This window comes from Antennarius striatus, chromosome 23 (genome assembly GCF_040054535.1).
Source record: "Antennarius striatus isolate MH-2024 chromosome 23, ASM4005453v1, whole genome shotgun sequence".
Taxonomy (NCBI): Eukaryota; Metazoa; Chordata; class Actinopteri; order Lophiiformes; family Antennariidae; genus Antennarius; species Antennarius striatus.
Window position 1 is genome coordinate 7,540,001 of NC_090798.1, and position 13,948 is coordinate 7,553,948.

Below are 13,948 nucleotides of genomic sequence, written 5' to 3' on the forward strand. Positions count from 1 at the left end.
AACTGACTCCATTGTAAATCTTTTTGGCATTTTAAATATAATCTATTGTGTTATCAGATTCAATTATTTTTTCTGAAGTCAGTGTAGTAATGTTTTTTCCAATAATTATTTTTGTTTGTTTGAAGAACAAATGTTTGATTACATTTTCTGGAATAGCAGGAAATAGCCCAGGGAACAATCCATTTTGGTGGTGATCCAGGTCAAAAGAGACCTGCCTTGGCAGAGTATCACACTCTTTTGTTGTTGTTTAAGAAGCTTTTTAGGCCATCCTGTCAGGAAGCTTTATCTGCAGTCCCAGAGAAGCTAAAAGATACACCTACAACATGATCCACACTAAAAATGGCAAAGCGATAATATTACTTCTGTTCCAGTTGAAAGCAATGCAATAAAAATCATGTGAAGACAACAAAACTAGCATTTAATTCCTCCTCAAAAATAAACATATGAATAAATAAATGAAATGAAAGTAAAATACAACTAAATATAACAGTAATGCCTGGGGTTTCTCACATAGAGAAACACACAAGGAACCGTCATGTCATCTTTATGTCAGACCTTAAAACAAACCTCTTGAGATCAAATCAGATCAAACCGATCCTGTGCAGCAGAAGAAATTGACCAAATGCAAATGCACAAGAAAAATTACAGCAGATGGCACCATTTAGGCTGAATGAAGCAGAAAAATATTAAATATAAACAGTGATAATGTTCCAAAAAAGATTTATAATGATGAAAAAAAAATGTAAAAAACAAAACAAAAAAAAGCAGTAAGATCTATTTCCCAATTAAGACATTCATTAGTCTGTAATCTGTCTACCTAAAAGGCAGAGAAGGATGGTCTTCAAAACTTTATTTCTTTCTAGCTCAACTAGTGTTTCTTGAGTTAAGAGTCCATGACTGCAGAATGAAACTGTATAATGAGTTGATGACCAGATTTCCAGTACAGTATCAGAGTGTGACATAACTCACAACTTCTTTATTTAATCTGGCCTTCTGCATACAGTATGGGCGACACACACTTTTCTAAGCCAACTTTAAATCTTAATTAGCAGCAGTGCTTTAAAGTAACTCCGGCTGTAATCATTTATATGATCAGGGTTATTAAATATCCTGCTAAATTGAAAACATACGGCAGTGCAAAACTTTGCAACCCAAGTAATTTGTGGGAGGGTTAATGAACCAAGGCCACAAAACTTTCGCACTGCTGACTGAGGCTATAGAAGAGATTATCAATTATTTATAGGTGAATATTTATAGGCACACCTATAATATCCAATATGTTCAAGAGGGGCCCGTCACAAATTGAAGATAACGTCAAGCAATGATAAACGGTTTTGTCTGGTGGGCACACCGAGTTTGGTTTGCATTTCACATGACTGCACGTAGCTCCTGTATCAATAATTCTTGCACTGCCCTTCCAACTCAGCATGTCAGATTGCTGAAGCCAGAACACGAACACAGCAGGAACCTTCACAGTGTATTCTCAGAGTAGAGATTGATATGCATGAATGCACAGCTATGCAAAGTGTACCATCTCCAAACACACAAAGGCACATTTCTAACCCTCACACTGGGTTCTCCACGTATTCTTCTCAATCTAATGAAAATGACATCCATTATATATAGGAGGCATGCGGGAAGAGATTACAGACACCTCCCAATCATTTCCAAGTTGCACTGGATGGTTCTCACATTTGGGAGATGGCTGTGACTTTCCCCATGCATACAAATGACAAAGTCTCCATCCTGATTTTCTTTCTACTTGACTCAAAGAGAGTGAATGGTGACTGAAAGAAAACAGTATAACAGATGTAACCAGACAAGTGAGGAGAGAGATATGTGCTGGGAAGATATCTAACAATAAACAAGAGGAGCCAAAGATTCAGTCTAGAATTTGTCCCACGGCAAACTGCAACTTCTTAAAATTGTGAGAGAATTGCTATCAAGAGGATGATTCAAGTCCAGTAAATAAACTGAAGTAAGAAATACATGGTGGATAAATATCTGACTTTATTTCAACTTATGTCAGTTTTTTTTTTAATTATTTCTGTCCTGATAATGATTTACTCACCCAATAGCAGATTTTTTTTATAAATTAAGATGAGCTAGCCATTTCATTTAGAAGTGGAGTCACATCTTGACATAGAAATGATTGGCTTAGTCCATAGAAAAACTTTGTATATGACCAACTATGGTAAGTCCAGTGGGCCAAACCTAAAGCAGGCAATTTTCTTTTCAAACAACTCTGGCTAACCTCTGACTTTTTTTCTAAACATTTTCCGTAAAGGTATTTTTGTAGACCTAAGAATGATAATCTCAAAAAAATAACACATATGCTACAAAAAATAGAAATTAGCTCCTCAGCACGACTCAGCAAAAGCACTGACATGAAAGGATAAAGACACGACTGTCACACACTGGTTTCTTGACAGTTACTTACATCTCTACTGTAGTCACATTTAGATTGCATTCTGTTATCCACTTGCAGCAAATATGCTTATGAACTCAATAGGGATGCATTGAAAAGCAAACACACCAGGTAATTACATGCAAATGAAAATCTGTCTTCATAGTAAAGGCTGTGTGCTATGACAGACGGTGTGGAAACACCCTGTAAGAAAGTAAGAGAACAAATCGAAGCGAGGCAGTCTACTCTGTGGCAGCTTCCAGCAGCAAACTCTCTCTCTCTCTTCACATCATGAAATATCTAATGCATTTAGTTTCCTTTAGTTAGCACCTGCCTCCTCAGAGGCACATTCCTCCTCTCCAAACTAAATTACCTGGTCTCAGTGGAGCAAAGCAGAGCGTGTTGAGTAACAAAGAGAAGTGGAGTGCATTTTCAGCAAAAAGGCTGACGAGGATGTGTCAGAGATGGAGTTACAGATGATACTTTTCACGTTCCTCTATATTACTGCCCTCAGCCTGTGAAGTCATCTTCTTTCCAAATCCCTCACCTGCTCAGGGATGCTTTATAACCTTGTCTAACCCTACCACAACACCGTGCAGGCATTTCCTCTTTTACAACCCTTGCTCTTTGTAGAATAAATCACGCCACTGCATGCAGAAATCAAGAGAGGCCGGGTGAGGCCGTGCAGTTAAAATGAGTGTGAGGAGAATTTCTGTGTCAGTAAAAATGTCAGATCTATGTCTGATTTGCACGCTCGCATCCATCTGTGCAGTCTCCGCCATAAAAGTCTTTCTGTAGGATTTACTGGAAAATACATAATTACAATGGTGGCCAGATAGTAAGACAGTGAAAGATGATCAAAGAAGAACATTTAGCGTTTTGCTATTTACAAATTCAGTGTTGTTTTTGCTCTTACTTACGGTGTAAACCTATGTGTAATTTATCTTATTGTCTTTGAGCACTTCAGAGAGGAAGCTACTCTTAATTATAGACAGGGTAAAAAAAGGACGCAGGAAATCCTTCAAGTTTCGTTTTATGGATATAATGTGGTTATAGAGAAAGAATTTACCAACTAAAAAATTATTTCAAGCTCAAGTCAAGGCATGCTTGGATTTTGTTTGTTTAAGAGTATTGCTCGTGGTATGTTAAAAAAATATATGATATGAATTCAGAAGTTTTCTTCATGGTAGCGGTTTTGCACTCCTTGCGAAGTCAGGCAATTACACATTCAGAGTGCTTCAAGTGGAAAAATCAAGAAAGAAAATCTATCAGAGACTGAGCTCTATGATCAACGCATGCGCTGGTTGTCTTTAGATTGATGAATTCTGTCGATGTCATCCATCACCAACTAAATCAATTTAGAAAATAGAAGAAGACTCTGCTGTGTTGAATCGACTTGCATTTGTGTGCATAAATGACTGTTTTGTGTTTGGTGGGATGGTGGAGAGCTGAGAAAGAAAGTAACCTAGAATTAATATATTGTTACTTCATCTCATTACTCTCAGAGTGTGACATAAAGAAGGTATGAGGCTGCTTACCGAGCACACCCAGCCGGTAGTTCATGGTCACCACAATCACGTTGCCATAGGCGGCCAAGACGCTGGAATCAAACATGTTTCCGGTGCCTTCCATGTAGGAGCCTCCGTGAATAAACAGCATCACTGGCTTCTTCCTGCGGTCACGAATATCTGCTCAGACAAAACAGGAAAAGGCAGAGAATGGGCATCAAAAACAGGAAAAAAAGTCAATAACAGTGTTTATGTGTATTATATTCTCTTTGATCACATTTGGTGTCGCATTTAATATACTGAGCAAACAGAAAATTGCATTTCTGGATGAAAACTAAAAACAATATCGGAGCCTGCGCTGCTCCCTGCAGCTGGATGTCGGCTCTTAAAGATGAGCTGGAGGTAATTTAGATTTCAGGGAATGATTCCAGGAACAAGCAGTAATAAGAGACACCACGAGGAGCTCATGATAAGTTTAAAACAATGCAACAACAAAATCAAAAGGTGGCGTAGCGTATTCCTGCTAATCTGTATATCAGCATCTTTGACAGTATTTCGTTTTTCACACAATTAAAATGTAGACAAAAAAACACGCTGATGCAATCGCAAGCACAATGCACAAAAGACTACAGTACATATACAACTGATGCCACAGGTGTAATGTAACTCACTAAATGAAAGCACAAAACATGATAAGTCTGTGAATGCCAATTTTTTCTCATCAGTCTTTGCTGCAGAGATGTTACCAAAGATATACAATGAGGCAACTCTGGTGTGGCACAGCAAACACACTGCCGACCACATTGGGTGTCATATTTTTGCCAAACCTGCAGGGTTAAAGTCTGAAGACCATCCTGTGCACAAGCAACAGATAGTAAAAGGCTTCAAGCTCTTAATATGTCATGTCTGTTTTACATTTCCATAATTTTCCCATTTTATTTTGCACCATATAATTTAGAACACTAATAAATGCTAAGTCTAAGTCTCCCTGAGCTTGAGGGACAATATTATCAGCCTCTTTCTAGGTCAATTCCCCTGTGGGGGATCTCGACAAAACACTGTTTTCTTGTACACCATTATTTTGTGTGGCACAATTTGTGAGTGAATTCTGCCTCAAGGTAAAAAAGAAAAAAAGAAAGATAACTGAAAGGCTCCGTATGAAAATGTCAGTTCTATCCCTGAAAACATGACACAACATTTAGGATGAAGGTTGGTTCTGTTGATCCCTCTAGCAATCATCTGAAGAGTCGGAGATTGTTTTATTTCAGTTAAATCCAACTTCAAAATCACCTGGTTTGACATTTTAAGTTATATCTAGAAGAGTTGTGCGTGATAATGCAAATTTGAAATTATTAATCAACCCCCAACCTGAATCCACAGTTTCTTTACAAAGTTTCTGAACCACTGACATTTCTTGTATTTACATTTAATGGGGTTGTTACAGACGGTGACTTCACCCTATACGCTCTTGATTGAGACTGGCTTACTTCACTGAATAAGGGTGACTTTCTCTCTGATTATCGTTTTAATCATGTTTGATGCACGCTTAACACTGACGATAATAGCTAAAAGACATCCACTCTTGCATTTTTAATGAACAGTCCGCAGCTACATTCTCCAGCTAATTTAGTAGTCTACTATTAACCAGGTTGTAAATCCTTCTCCTCCTCCCATTCTGTCTAATGACTGTGAGAGTTTCTCATCATTTTTTGTGGGCAAGATCGATGATCTAAGATTCAGCGTCTTCATGGCTGTCTTACTGTTCACCTCACTTACTCGTCCCAATTTATCATCTCAAATTACTCCTGTGTCTTTGTGAACTCTTCCACCTCTCCTCTAGATTCCTACCGCTTATACATCTGATTCTCAGTTCTAGACTGTTATCAACCGTTGTCCAATCCATTAATTTCCTTTAGAACATAGTGTATTCAATTCATTAGATTCCAATAAAACTTAAAGTTCAATTTAAAATCATATAAACTAGATAAATAGATGGATGGACTGATGGCTGGATGAATGGATGGATTGATGGACGGACGGGCAGACAGACAGACAGAAAGACAGATAGGCAGACAGACGGATAGATAGACTTCTTGACCTCTATACTTTTGCTTTACAAAAGGTGATCATACAATCATACCACACAGTCAGGCCCCATCCACCCGGTTCCGGAACTTTTTGAAACACAACTTTTTTCACCCCGCATAGAAAAAGATTTGCGTCCACATGACAGCGTTTTCAAAAAGATCTCCATCCACATGTACCCGAATCAGTGCATTGATCAACAGCAGATCAACTCCAAGAATGACAGGAGAGAGGACTGGGACGTGTGGAAAACCATGCCGTTCCTCCTTGAGGACAACCTCCATCACATTGTTCTCCACCAGCATCTACAACATCACCTTTCGCCCATTTTTAATAAGGTACTTTCAAAAATCCCAAAAAGAATGTCTCAGCAGATTAACCGAGGTGATGTGTCTCATGCTAATGACCCTCATTAGTATACAAAGGCTCGGTGAAACTCGCATTTCAACGACCCCCTTTGACACCCCCTGGCACCCCATCAACCATCGTTGAGGAGCCAGACGGGTTTCAACTATGGTCGTTGAAATGTGAATAGCACTGACCACACCACACAGATGGGACAAGACCAGCCACCTTCAGAACTGACAGAGCCTCTTGGATGAGAGGCGAAACGTTTTCAAGAAACTGTCTTAAAGTCCAGTGGATTGATTTAAACAGCTTTGGATGTACAGCTTGATGTTGTGCTTGTGTACTAACTACATGCTTACAGGCCCCCTTGTGTGCTGTGGTTGTTTCAGGGGCCTGTACATACATAATGTGTGTGAAAAACTAACACAAAAATGTAACAAATGTACACCTGAGTGGCAAATGTAATTTCCCCGAGGGGATCAATAAAGTGTATCTTCTTCTTCTTCTTCTTCTGGATAGCCATGACCTGGATAACTGAGAACCAACACAGACATGTTGACCCAGAATGTTTCAATTTATGAGGCTAAAAACAAATCCAGTGTTATGAGATAACAAATTCATGACAATAAATTTGAACAAAACTCATGTCATCACTAAAACTGTGCTGATTCAGTTTTGTTTCACATTTGACATAGAGAAGTTCATCATCCAGATCTTGAAGGAACCCGACATTTGTGAAATACTATTTTCTTTAAAGACTATCAAACAAATGTAGATCCAAAGTGATTGCAGCTTCGAGGGACATATTTTCATGGCCAATGAGGCATATTATGAGGGTTAAATCATCAATGCCTTGGCAGAGGCTTGAGCATTCTGAGTGCTGTCTAGTTAAAATGATGACAATGTGATGATAAATTAGCGCATCCTTCTTTGAAAAATGCATTTAGGACATTTCAGAGTGCATCTACTCAAAATCAGTCATGATATGCTTCATCACACATGCCTGCTACTCCAGTGCTACGTGCCTGCAGGATGGTCCCGGATGAGCCCTCGCTGGTCTTTCAACCAGTCTCTCTAAGTAGACTGGAGGCACCAATGCTCCCTCCTGCCAGGAGCCTACAGTAGCATATGGCACACAAGACTTAGAGCTGTGGCATGAGGACAGCCTCTGTTGGCTTATGTGTGTGTGTGAGCGTGTGTCTTGACTGTTGGCTTGGGGATATGAGAGCAGTAGTGCAGAACAACTACATACCGTAAATACACAACAGCATCTGTTGGAAGGGAAGAAGGATGGAGGTTGAAACACCTGCTGAAACATGCATCAAATGTTTCCACGCTCTCCCCCAAACAGCAGAGATACACCTGGGTACAACAGACATACACTGTATTTTTAATTTACAGCCATTAGGCTAGAGCTGGAATGTCAGTCAGACAAGACACACGCTAGGGAGAGACAAATTTTCAAGCAGCTGGAATAGAGAGTCACTATGGCAACTGCTTCAATTCCGACATTTTTCTACCTCTCCCTCTCCCTGGGTCTTTCACTCTCCCTACGTGAACCTCCCTCAAGTGGACCGGGCCGCTTTGACCGATGCATTGACAAGTTTGTCTTGAGCATCTTGAACTCTGCAATGTCCTTCGCCATGACTCCCCCTGAATTTAATTTTGCTACAGGTTGAAATGCTGCAAATGTGCTTTACATGCAAGTGTCTGCAATCTGCACCAAGAGATGAAGACTGACAGCGACTTAGATCATGGGAGACAGAATGCAGATTCACTGATGTTCCTGCCCACGACCACATACGATACACACCAAGCAGGCTGTCACAGTTGACCTGTAGCCTCTATGTCCACGGATCAGTTACAGGGCAAATCATTCAGGCACAGTGACAGACAGGACGAAAGCCCTCAGGGGTTACATGCTCAAACTTTTCTCTCTCCTCTGTCTGAGGCTGTCAGCTTCTCACCGCCTCTGGCTGGGTTCTGTTTGGGTCACAACAATAGATTAGCATGCAACGCCAAGAGATTGGTAGGGGCTAAGATTCCTGATTTCAGGAGGCACAACAGTCGATGCATTGGTAGCTGTGATCTTCTTGTTTTTTGTTCACTCTACTGTCAAATCAGCAGGGATCACATAGTTTGATTTTAGAAAAGGCAAAAATCAGAATTCAAAAGATTTGTGTCCAGGAAGAATCTGAAACAAAAGACCTGTGTCATGCAAAATAAAAAAAAAATTACAAGGGAGGTCAGTTGGCCTGAAGAGGTTCATCATTCACTCTTAAAATCATTTATGCTATGCAGTAAGGTGCATCAGTGATGTTTTATATCATCAGGTCTACTGGCAGAGCCTGCAATATGAATGAATACTATATGTGCCTAATATGCTGTATCTCAGCATGAAATCAGACAACTTAAAGTCCAGTGCATCACGCAAAGGGCCTCTGAGGCAGTTTGGGGTAGAGGGACAAGGTCCAGAAGATACAGACAAAGCCCAAGCAAATCCTGGATTCCTGGATATTGTATGCAGGATTATCTGCAGATGGTTAACTCTGATGATACACAGATTATCATTGATAACTGTGTAGTGGATCATACAAATATTTCTGTTTCTTACAAATATGATGAATGATCAAGGATAAAAGAAAGAACAGAAAGATAACAGGTCGTAAGCAACGGAAGATATGTCTCAAAATGAATACTCGCCTTATTGAGTTTCATGGTTTTCAAGAATTGTATTTACACTCTTCTTCCTCGTCTTTTCCTTTCAGCTTTTCCCTTCAGGGGTCGCCACAGCGAATCAATTGCCTCCATCTAGCCCTGTCTTCTGACTCTTCTTCTCTCACACCAACTACCTTCATGTCCTCTTTCATTACATCCATAAACCTCCTCTTTGGTCTTCCTCTAGGCCTCCTGCCTGGCAGTTCAACACTCAGCATCTGTCTACCAATATATTCACTATCTCTCCTCTGGACATGTCTGAGTCTGGCCTCTCTGACTTTATCTCCAAAACCTCTAACATGTGCTGTCCCTCTGATGTACTCATTCCTGATCGTATCCTTCCTGGTCACTCCCAAAGAGAACCTCAGCATCTTCATCTCTGCTACCTCCAGCTCTGTCTCCTGTCGTTTCCTCAGTGACACTGTCTTTAGACCAAACAACATCGCTAGTCTCACCACAGTTTTGTACACCTTTCCTTTCATTTTAGCTGAAACTCTTCTATCACACATCACACCTGACACTTTTCTCCACCCGTTCCATTCTGCCTGTACACGCTTCTTCACTTCTCTTTTCCACACTCTCCATTGCTCTGGACTGTTGACCCTAAGTACTTAAAATCCTCCACCTTCTTGATCTCTTCTCCCTGTAACCTCACTCTTCCACTTGGTTCCCTCTCATTCACACACATGTACTCCGTCTTACTGCAGCTAACCTTCATTCCTCTCCTTTCCAGGACAAACCTCCACCTCTCTAGCTTCTCCTCCTCCTGTTCCCTGCTCTCACTGCAGATCACAATGTCATCTGCAAACATTATTGTCCATGGAGATTCCTGTCTAACATTGTCTGTCGGCCTGTCCATCACCACAGCGAACAAGAAGGGGCTCAAAGCTGATCCCAGGTGCAGTCCCACCTCCACCTTGAACTCCTCCACTGCTCGATTAAAATGGGTGGAAAATAGATTTTTATTTTTTTATTTTTACAGTACTTACGACTTCAGAACCCAGTCCCTCACAGTATGTCAAAACATTTACAGGGTGTTAGCGGGTGAAGACCTTTAATCGACTAATGTGTTCATTCTAGTTCATTCAATTGTCTCATAATTTTAAATGATTACAGCAGTCCAAGAATCTACGTCCTAATATTAGTAATGGTCTAATATTAGTGTGGTGAGTTGTCTAATGAGGATGGGCCTCCAGCACAAAACACATTTGAAAAACTGTCAATGTGCTACAAACACACAATGGCATTTTGGTAATTAAAACACATTTGCTGGATGATTCTGGAACACAAACTGAGGTTAGCAGCTGCTGGTGTGATTGAATCACTGCCAATGAAGAGCTTCCACAATCACAAGTGTGAGCACCACTTAAAATGATGGAAAAGTGATGAAAGTTCTTTGTTTCATCTATTGATTTGAGGAAGGTCCCTCTCACAGTAACTGTTTGATGCTGACCTCTGCCTCCTCAATGGACTCTTCAGTCAACGTTACATGTTTGACGTACAACAAGAAAAATGTTAGTCAAGAATGACTCCGAAGTTCATCTTTTATCAGAAACAGAAATGGGAAATATTAATTAACCTAGAATTCAGACAATATACCAGGCTGAATTACTGGACGATGTCACTTGTAAAACATTGGCTCTGCTTGGAAAACACAAACAACAACAAAGCAAGATGGCAGAGAGCAGCTGAAGGCTGGCGCCCTGAAGAGTTTAGCGTGGCTGCTGATCCTTTCAAGCAGAATGGAGAGAATGAAGCGATTAGGCCTAAACTTGTGTTGGGTGTTCCAGTTTAGCACACAGCAGCCCACTGGTTACCCTCGGAGAAACCACCCTCCGGTCCCCAGAACAGACACTGGCTCATCTTCTCAAACTCCTTATTAACTGACGGGTTAGTAAGGGGAATAGAGCCTGTCACATTTTTTCAGTGTCAGATGTTGATTTTATGAGGATGATTTGAACCTCAACCTCATCATGTCTAACTCTGCTGTCCTAGGAGTTGCAACAGCAGGAAACGTGTGAAGGCTCAGTGTGGAGGACACAGCATTTAAGAGGCATATATCACTCCTTAACAGGATAGAAGGAGCAGCAGCCTACTGATATATCATCTTCCCATATTAAACCGAGCATGGACAGCTGGAAGCGGAGGGCCCTCACCTTACAGGCAGCCATAATTAAAAAGATATTGAATCATGTCGGGGTGAAATGCCAAGTCAAGGGGAATAACAGCAGGCAGTTTTATACCTTCTCCAAATTAGCATTTTTATTTATCCTATATAGGCTAAACCTCTCCCACCATATCTATTTTCATTTTCATTAGTATGGAGAGGGCAATGACTGTGTGTGCACAAACAGGTGTGAGATAAATATTGACCTTTTATGCTAAGGTCCTAGGCTGTAATAACAGGGAAATTGCTAAAAGCAAATGATGAACTGTCATCTGTGTGCAAACAGAGGGTCCATGTTCCTGTGGTCCAATTAAAAGAAGGACTCCGCTATAATGTTGTAATGGAAGGAATATGTTTGTGGACATTTTGTGTTTCTGAGGTCTGTATTTTTAGACATATGTTATTACAAGTAGCTTATCCTCCGTGAGGAAGTCAAACTGTACGTCTCATGGCCTATTTGTACGCATGGATAAATTCTGAATTTATATATAGACCAACACATCCTCCTCATTAAGAAAGCATCCTTTGAAAAACTGCTGCAAATACAGGAAAAAAGGCTCCAACATGAAAACAACAACTTTTTCATTCTTCCATTTTTAATGAGCCAAAGCTGTGGGGAAAAAACAAAGTTCTTATTCATATATTGATTATCTGTCAAATATATAACATGAATAATGCTTCCATCTTGACCAGGGCTGCCTGGAATCTCAAAGGAATGTTTATGGCATTATAATGGATAGATAGGACAAAAATAATAAAGCAAGGTTGAATTTTATTGAATATAAAATGAAATAAGTTGCAGCAGGTTAGGGTGATTAAGGATAGGGATGGAAGTGTATTGACAGGTGCCAGTAGTGTGATGGGAAGATGGAAAGAGTACTTTGAAGAGTTGATGAACGTGGAAAATGAGAAAGAAGAAAGACTAGAAGAGGTGACTGTTGTGGACCAGGAAGTATCAAAGATTAGTTAGGATGAAGTGAGGAGGGCATTGATGAGGATGAAGAGTGGAAAGGCAGTCGGCCCTGATGATATACCTGTAGAGGTATGGAAGTGTCTAGGAGAGGTGGCAGTAGAGTTTCTGACTGGGTTGTTCAACAGGATCTTAGATACTGAGAAGATGCCTGAGGAATGGAGGAGAAGTGTGCTGGTACCCATTTTTAAGAACAAGGGAGGTGTGCAGAGTTGTGGCAACTACAGAGGAATAAAGCTGATGAGCCACACAATGAAGTTATGGGAAAGAGTAGTGGAAGCTAGACTAAGTGCAGAAGTGAGCATTTGTGAGCAGCAGTATGGTTTCATGCCAAAAAAGAGTACCACAGATGCAGTATTTGCTTTGAGAATAGAGTAGAGTAGAGTAGGACTTTTTTCAGGAGGGTCCATCAGGGAAATTAGTTTTTTTTTTTTTTTTTTTTTTTTTTTTTAAAGTAGAGTAGGATTTTATAGAGTAGAGTAGAACTTTAGGATTTTGATAGAGAAGTACAGAGAAGGCCAGAGGGAGCTGCATTTTTGTAGATCTGGAAAAAGGTTATGACAGGGTGCCCAGAGAGGAACTGTGGTATTGTATGAGGAAGTCTGGAGTGGCAGAGAAGTATGTTAGAGCAGTGCAGGACATGTATGAGGACTGTAAGACAGTGGTGAGGTGTGCTGTAGGTAGATAGATGAAGGCAATTGATTCGCTCTGGCGACCCCTGAAAGGAAAAGCCGAAAGGAAAAGAAGAAGAAGATAAAAGGAAATAAGTTATTGAGATGGTACTGGTTCAATGTATTTCTTGTTAATTTCATATCTGAACAATAAAACATCAGAATTTTTTTAAATGAACCGAAAACACCTTTCTAATGCATGAAGGATGTGTAAATAATTTTTTGTGAATAAAACATTGAATATTTTACAAGTTATGGCCCAGAAACTTTCATCAAAGACAAATCCCACTCACAGAATGAGCCAAACTTAACTTGTAACCATGGAAATAGAATGAAATATAAATGACAAAAAGCCCTAAATGGCCAGAGGCAACAGTTCCGTGCTTGGTTTATGTGTGGAAAGTTCTGTGAAAAAAAAAAAGTCACACTTTCTCAGTTATGAACCACAAACTAAATGTGACAGACAGATGGGGCTGAAGCGCTCCTGCAACCCCCTCCTCACATAGATGGTGGTGGTGATCATAAAGCTGGTGACGATGCAGGATCTCATATTGCAAACAGGAATTTGAGGAAATTATGAGCAACCTCAATTGAACTACAATCGGAAAAAAAACACTAAACAGGACTGTAAATCTATGTGGCTGCCTGTCTCAGTTGAATATGTGTGTGTGGGTGTGTGTGTGTGTGTGGGTCAGTCGGAGGTCAATGGCAGGCTGATGTGATAGAGGGTTGGAGGTGGACAGCGGGTGATGAATGGGATGTGATGAGATGCAGAGCAGCAGAGCCGGCCTACAGGCCACCGAGCAGGGCTCAGGCTTAATCGTTAAAGCACAATGGATCAAGGCAAAGGCCACACTGATTGCATCTATGACGTGTATGTGTGTGTGTGTGTGTGTGTGTGTGTGTGTGTGTGTGTGTGTGTGTGTGCGTGCATGCGTGCGTGTGTGTGTGTGTGTGACTGTGCATCGGTATTACAATACTTGTGAGAACTAGTTGTGGTTGCTGTGGTTATACAGGATGAATATTTCAGTAAGGCTGAAATAACTTAACTGTATACATTTTTTTTTGTTTCAC

At 40.4% G+C, this 13,948-nt stretch overlaps 1 protein-coding gene across 1 annotated transcript in view; it reads right to left on the minus strand.

Annotated features, from left to right (window-relative positions):
* nlgn2a (neuroligin 2a) overlaps positions 1–13,948 on the minus strand; it is a 191,950-nt gene that overhangs the window by 58,701 nt on the left and 119,301 nt on the right. Inside the window, exon 4 of the mRNA XM_068308159.1 lies at positions 3,946–4,095. Within this exon, the coding sequence (XP_068164260.1) occupies positions 3,946–4,095 (150 nt within the window). The remainder of the gene's footprint in view (positions 1–3,945; positions 4,096–13,948) is intronic.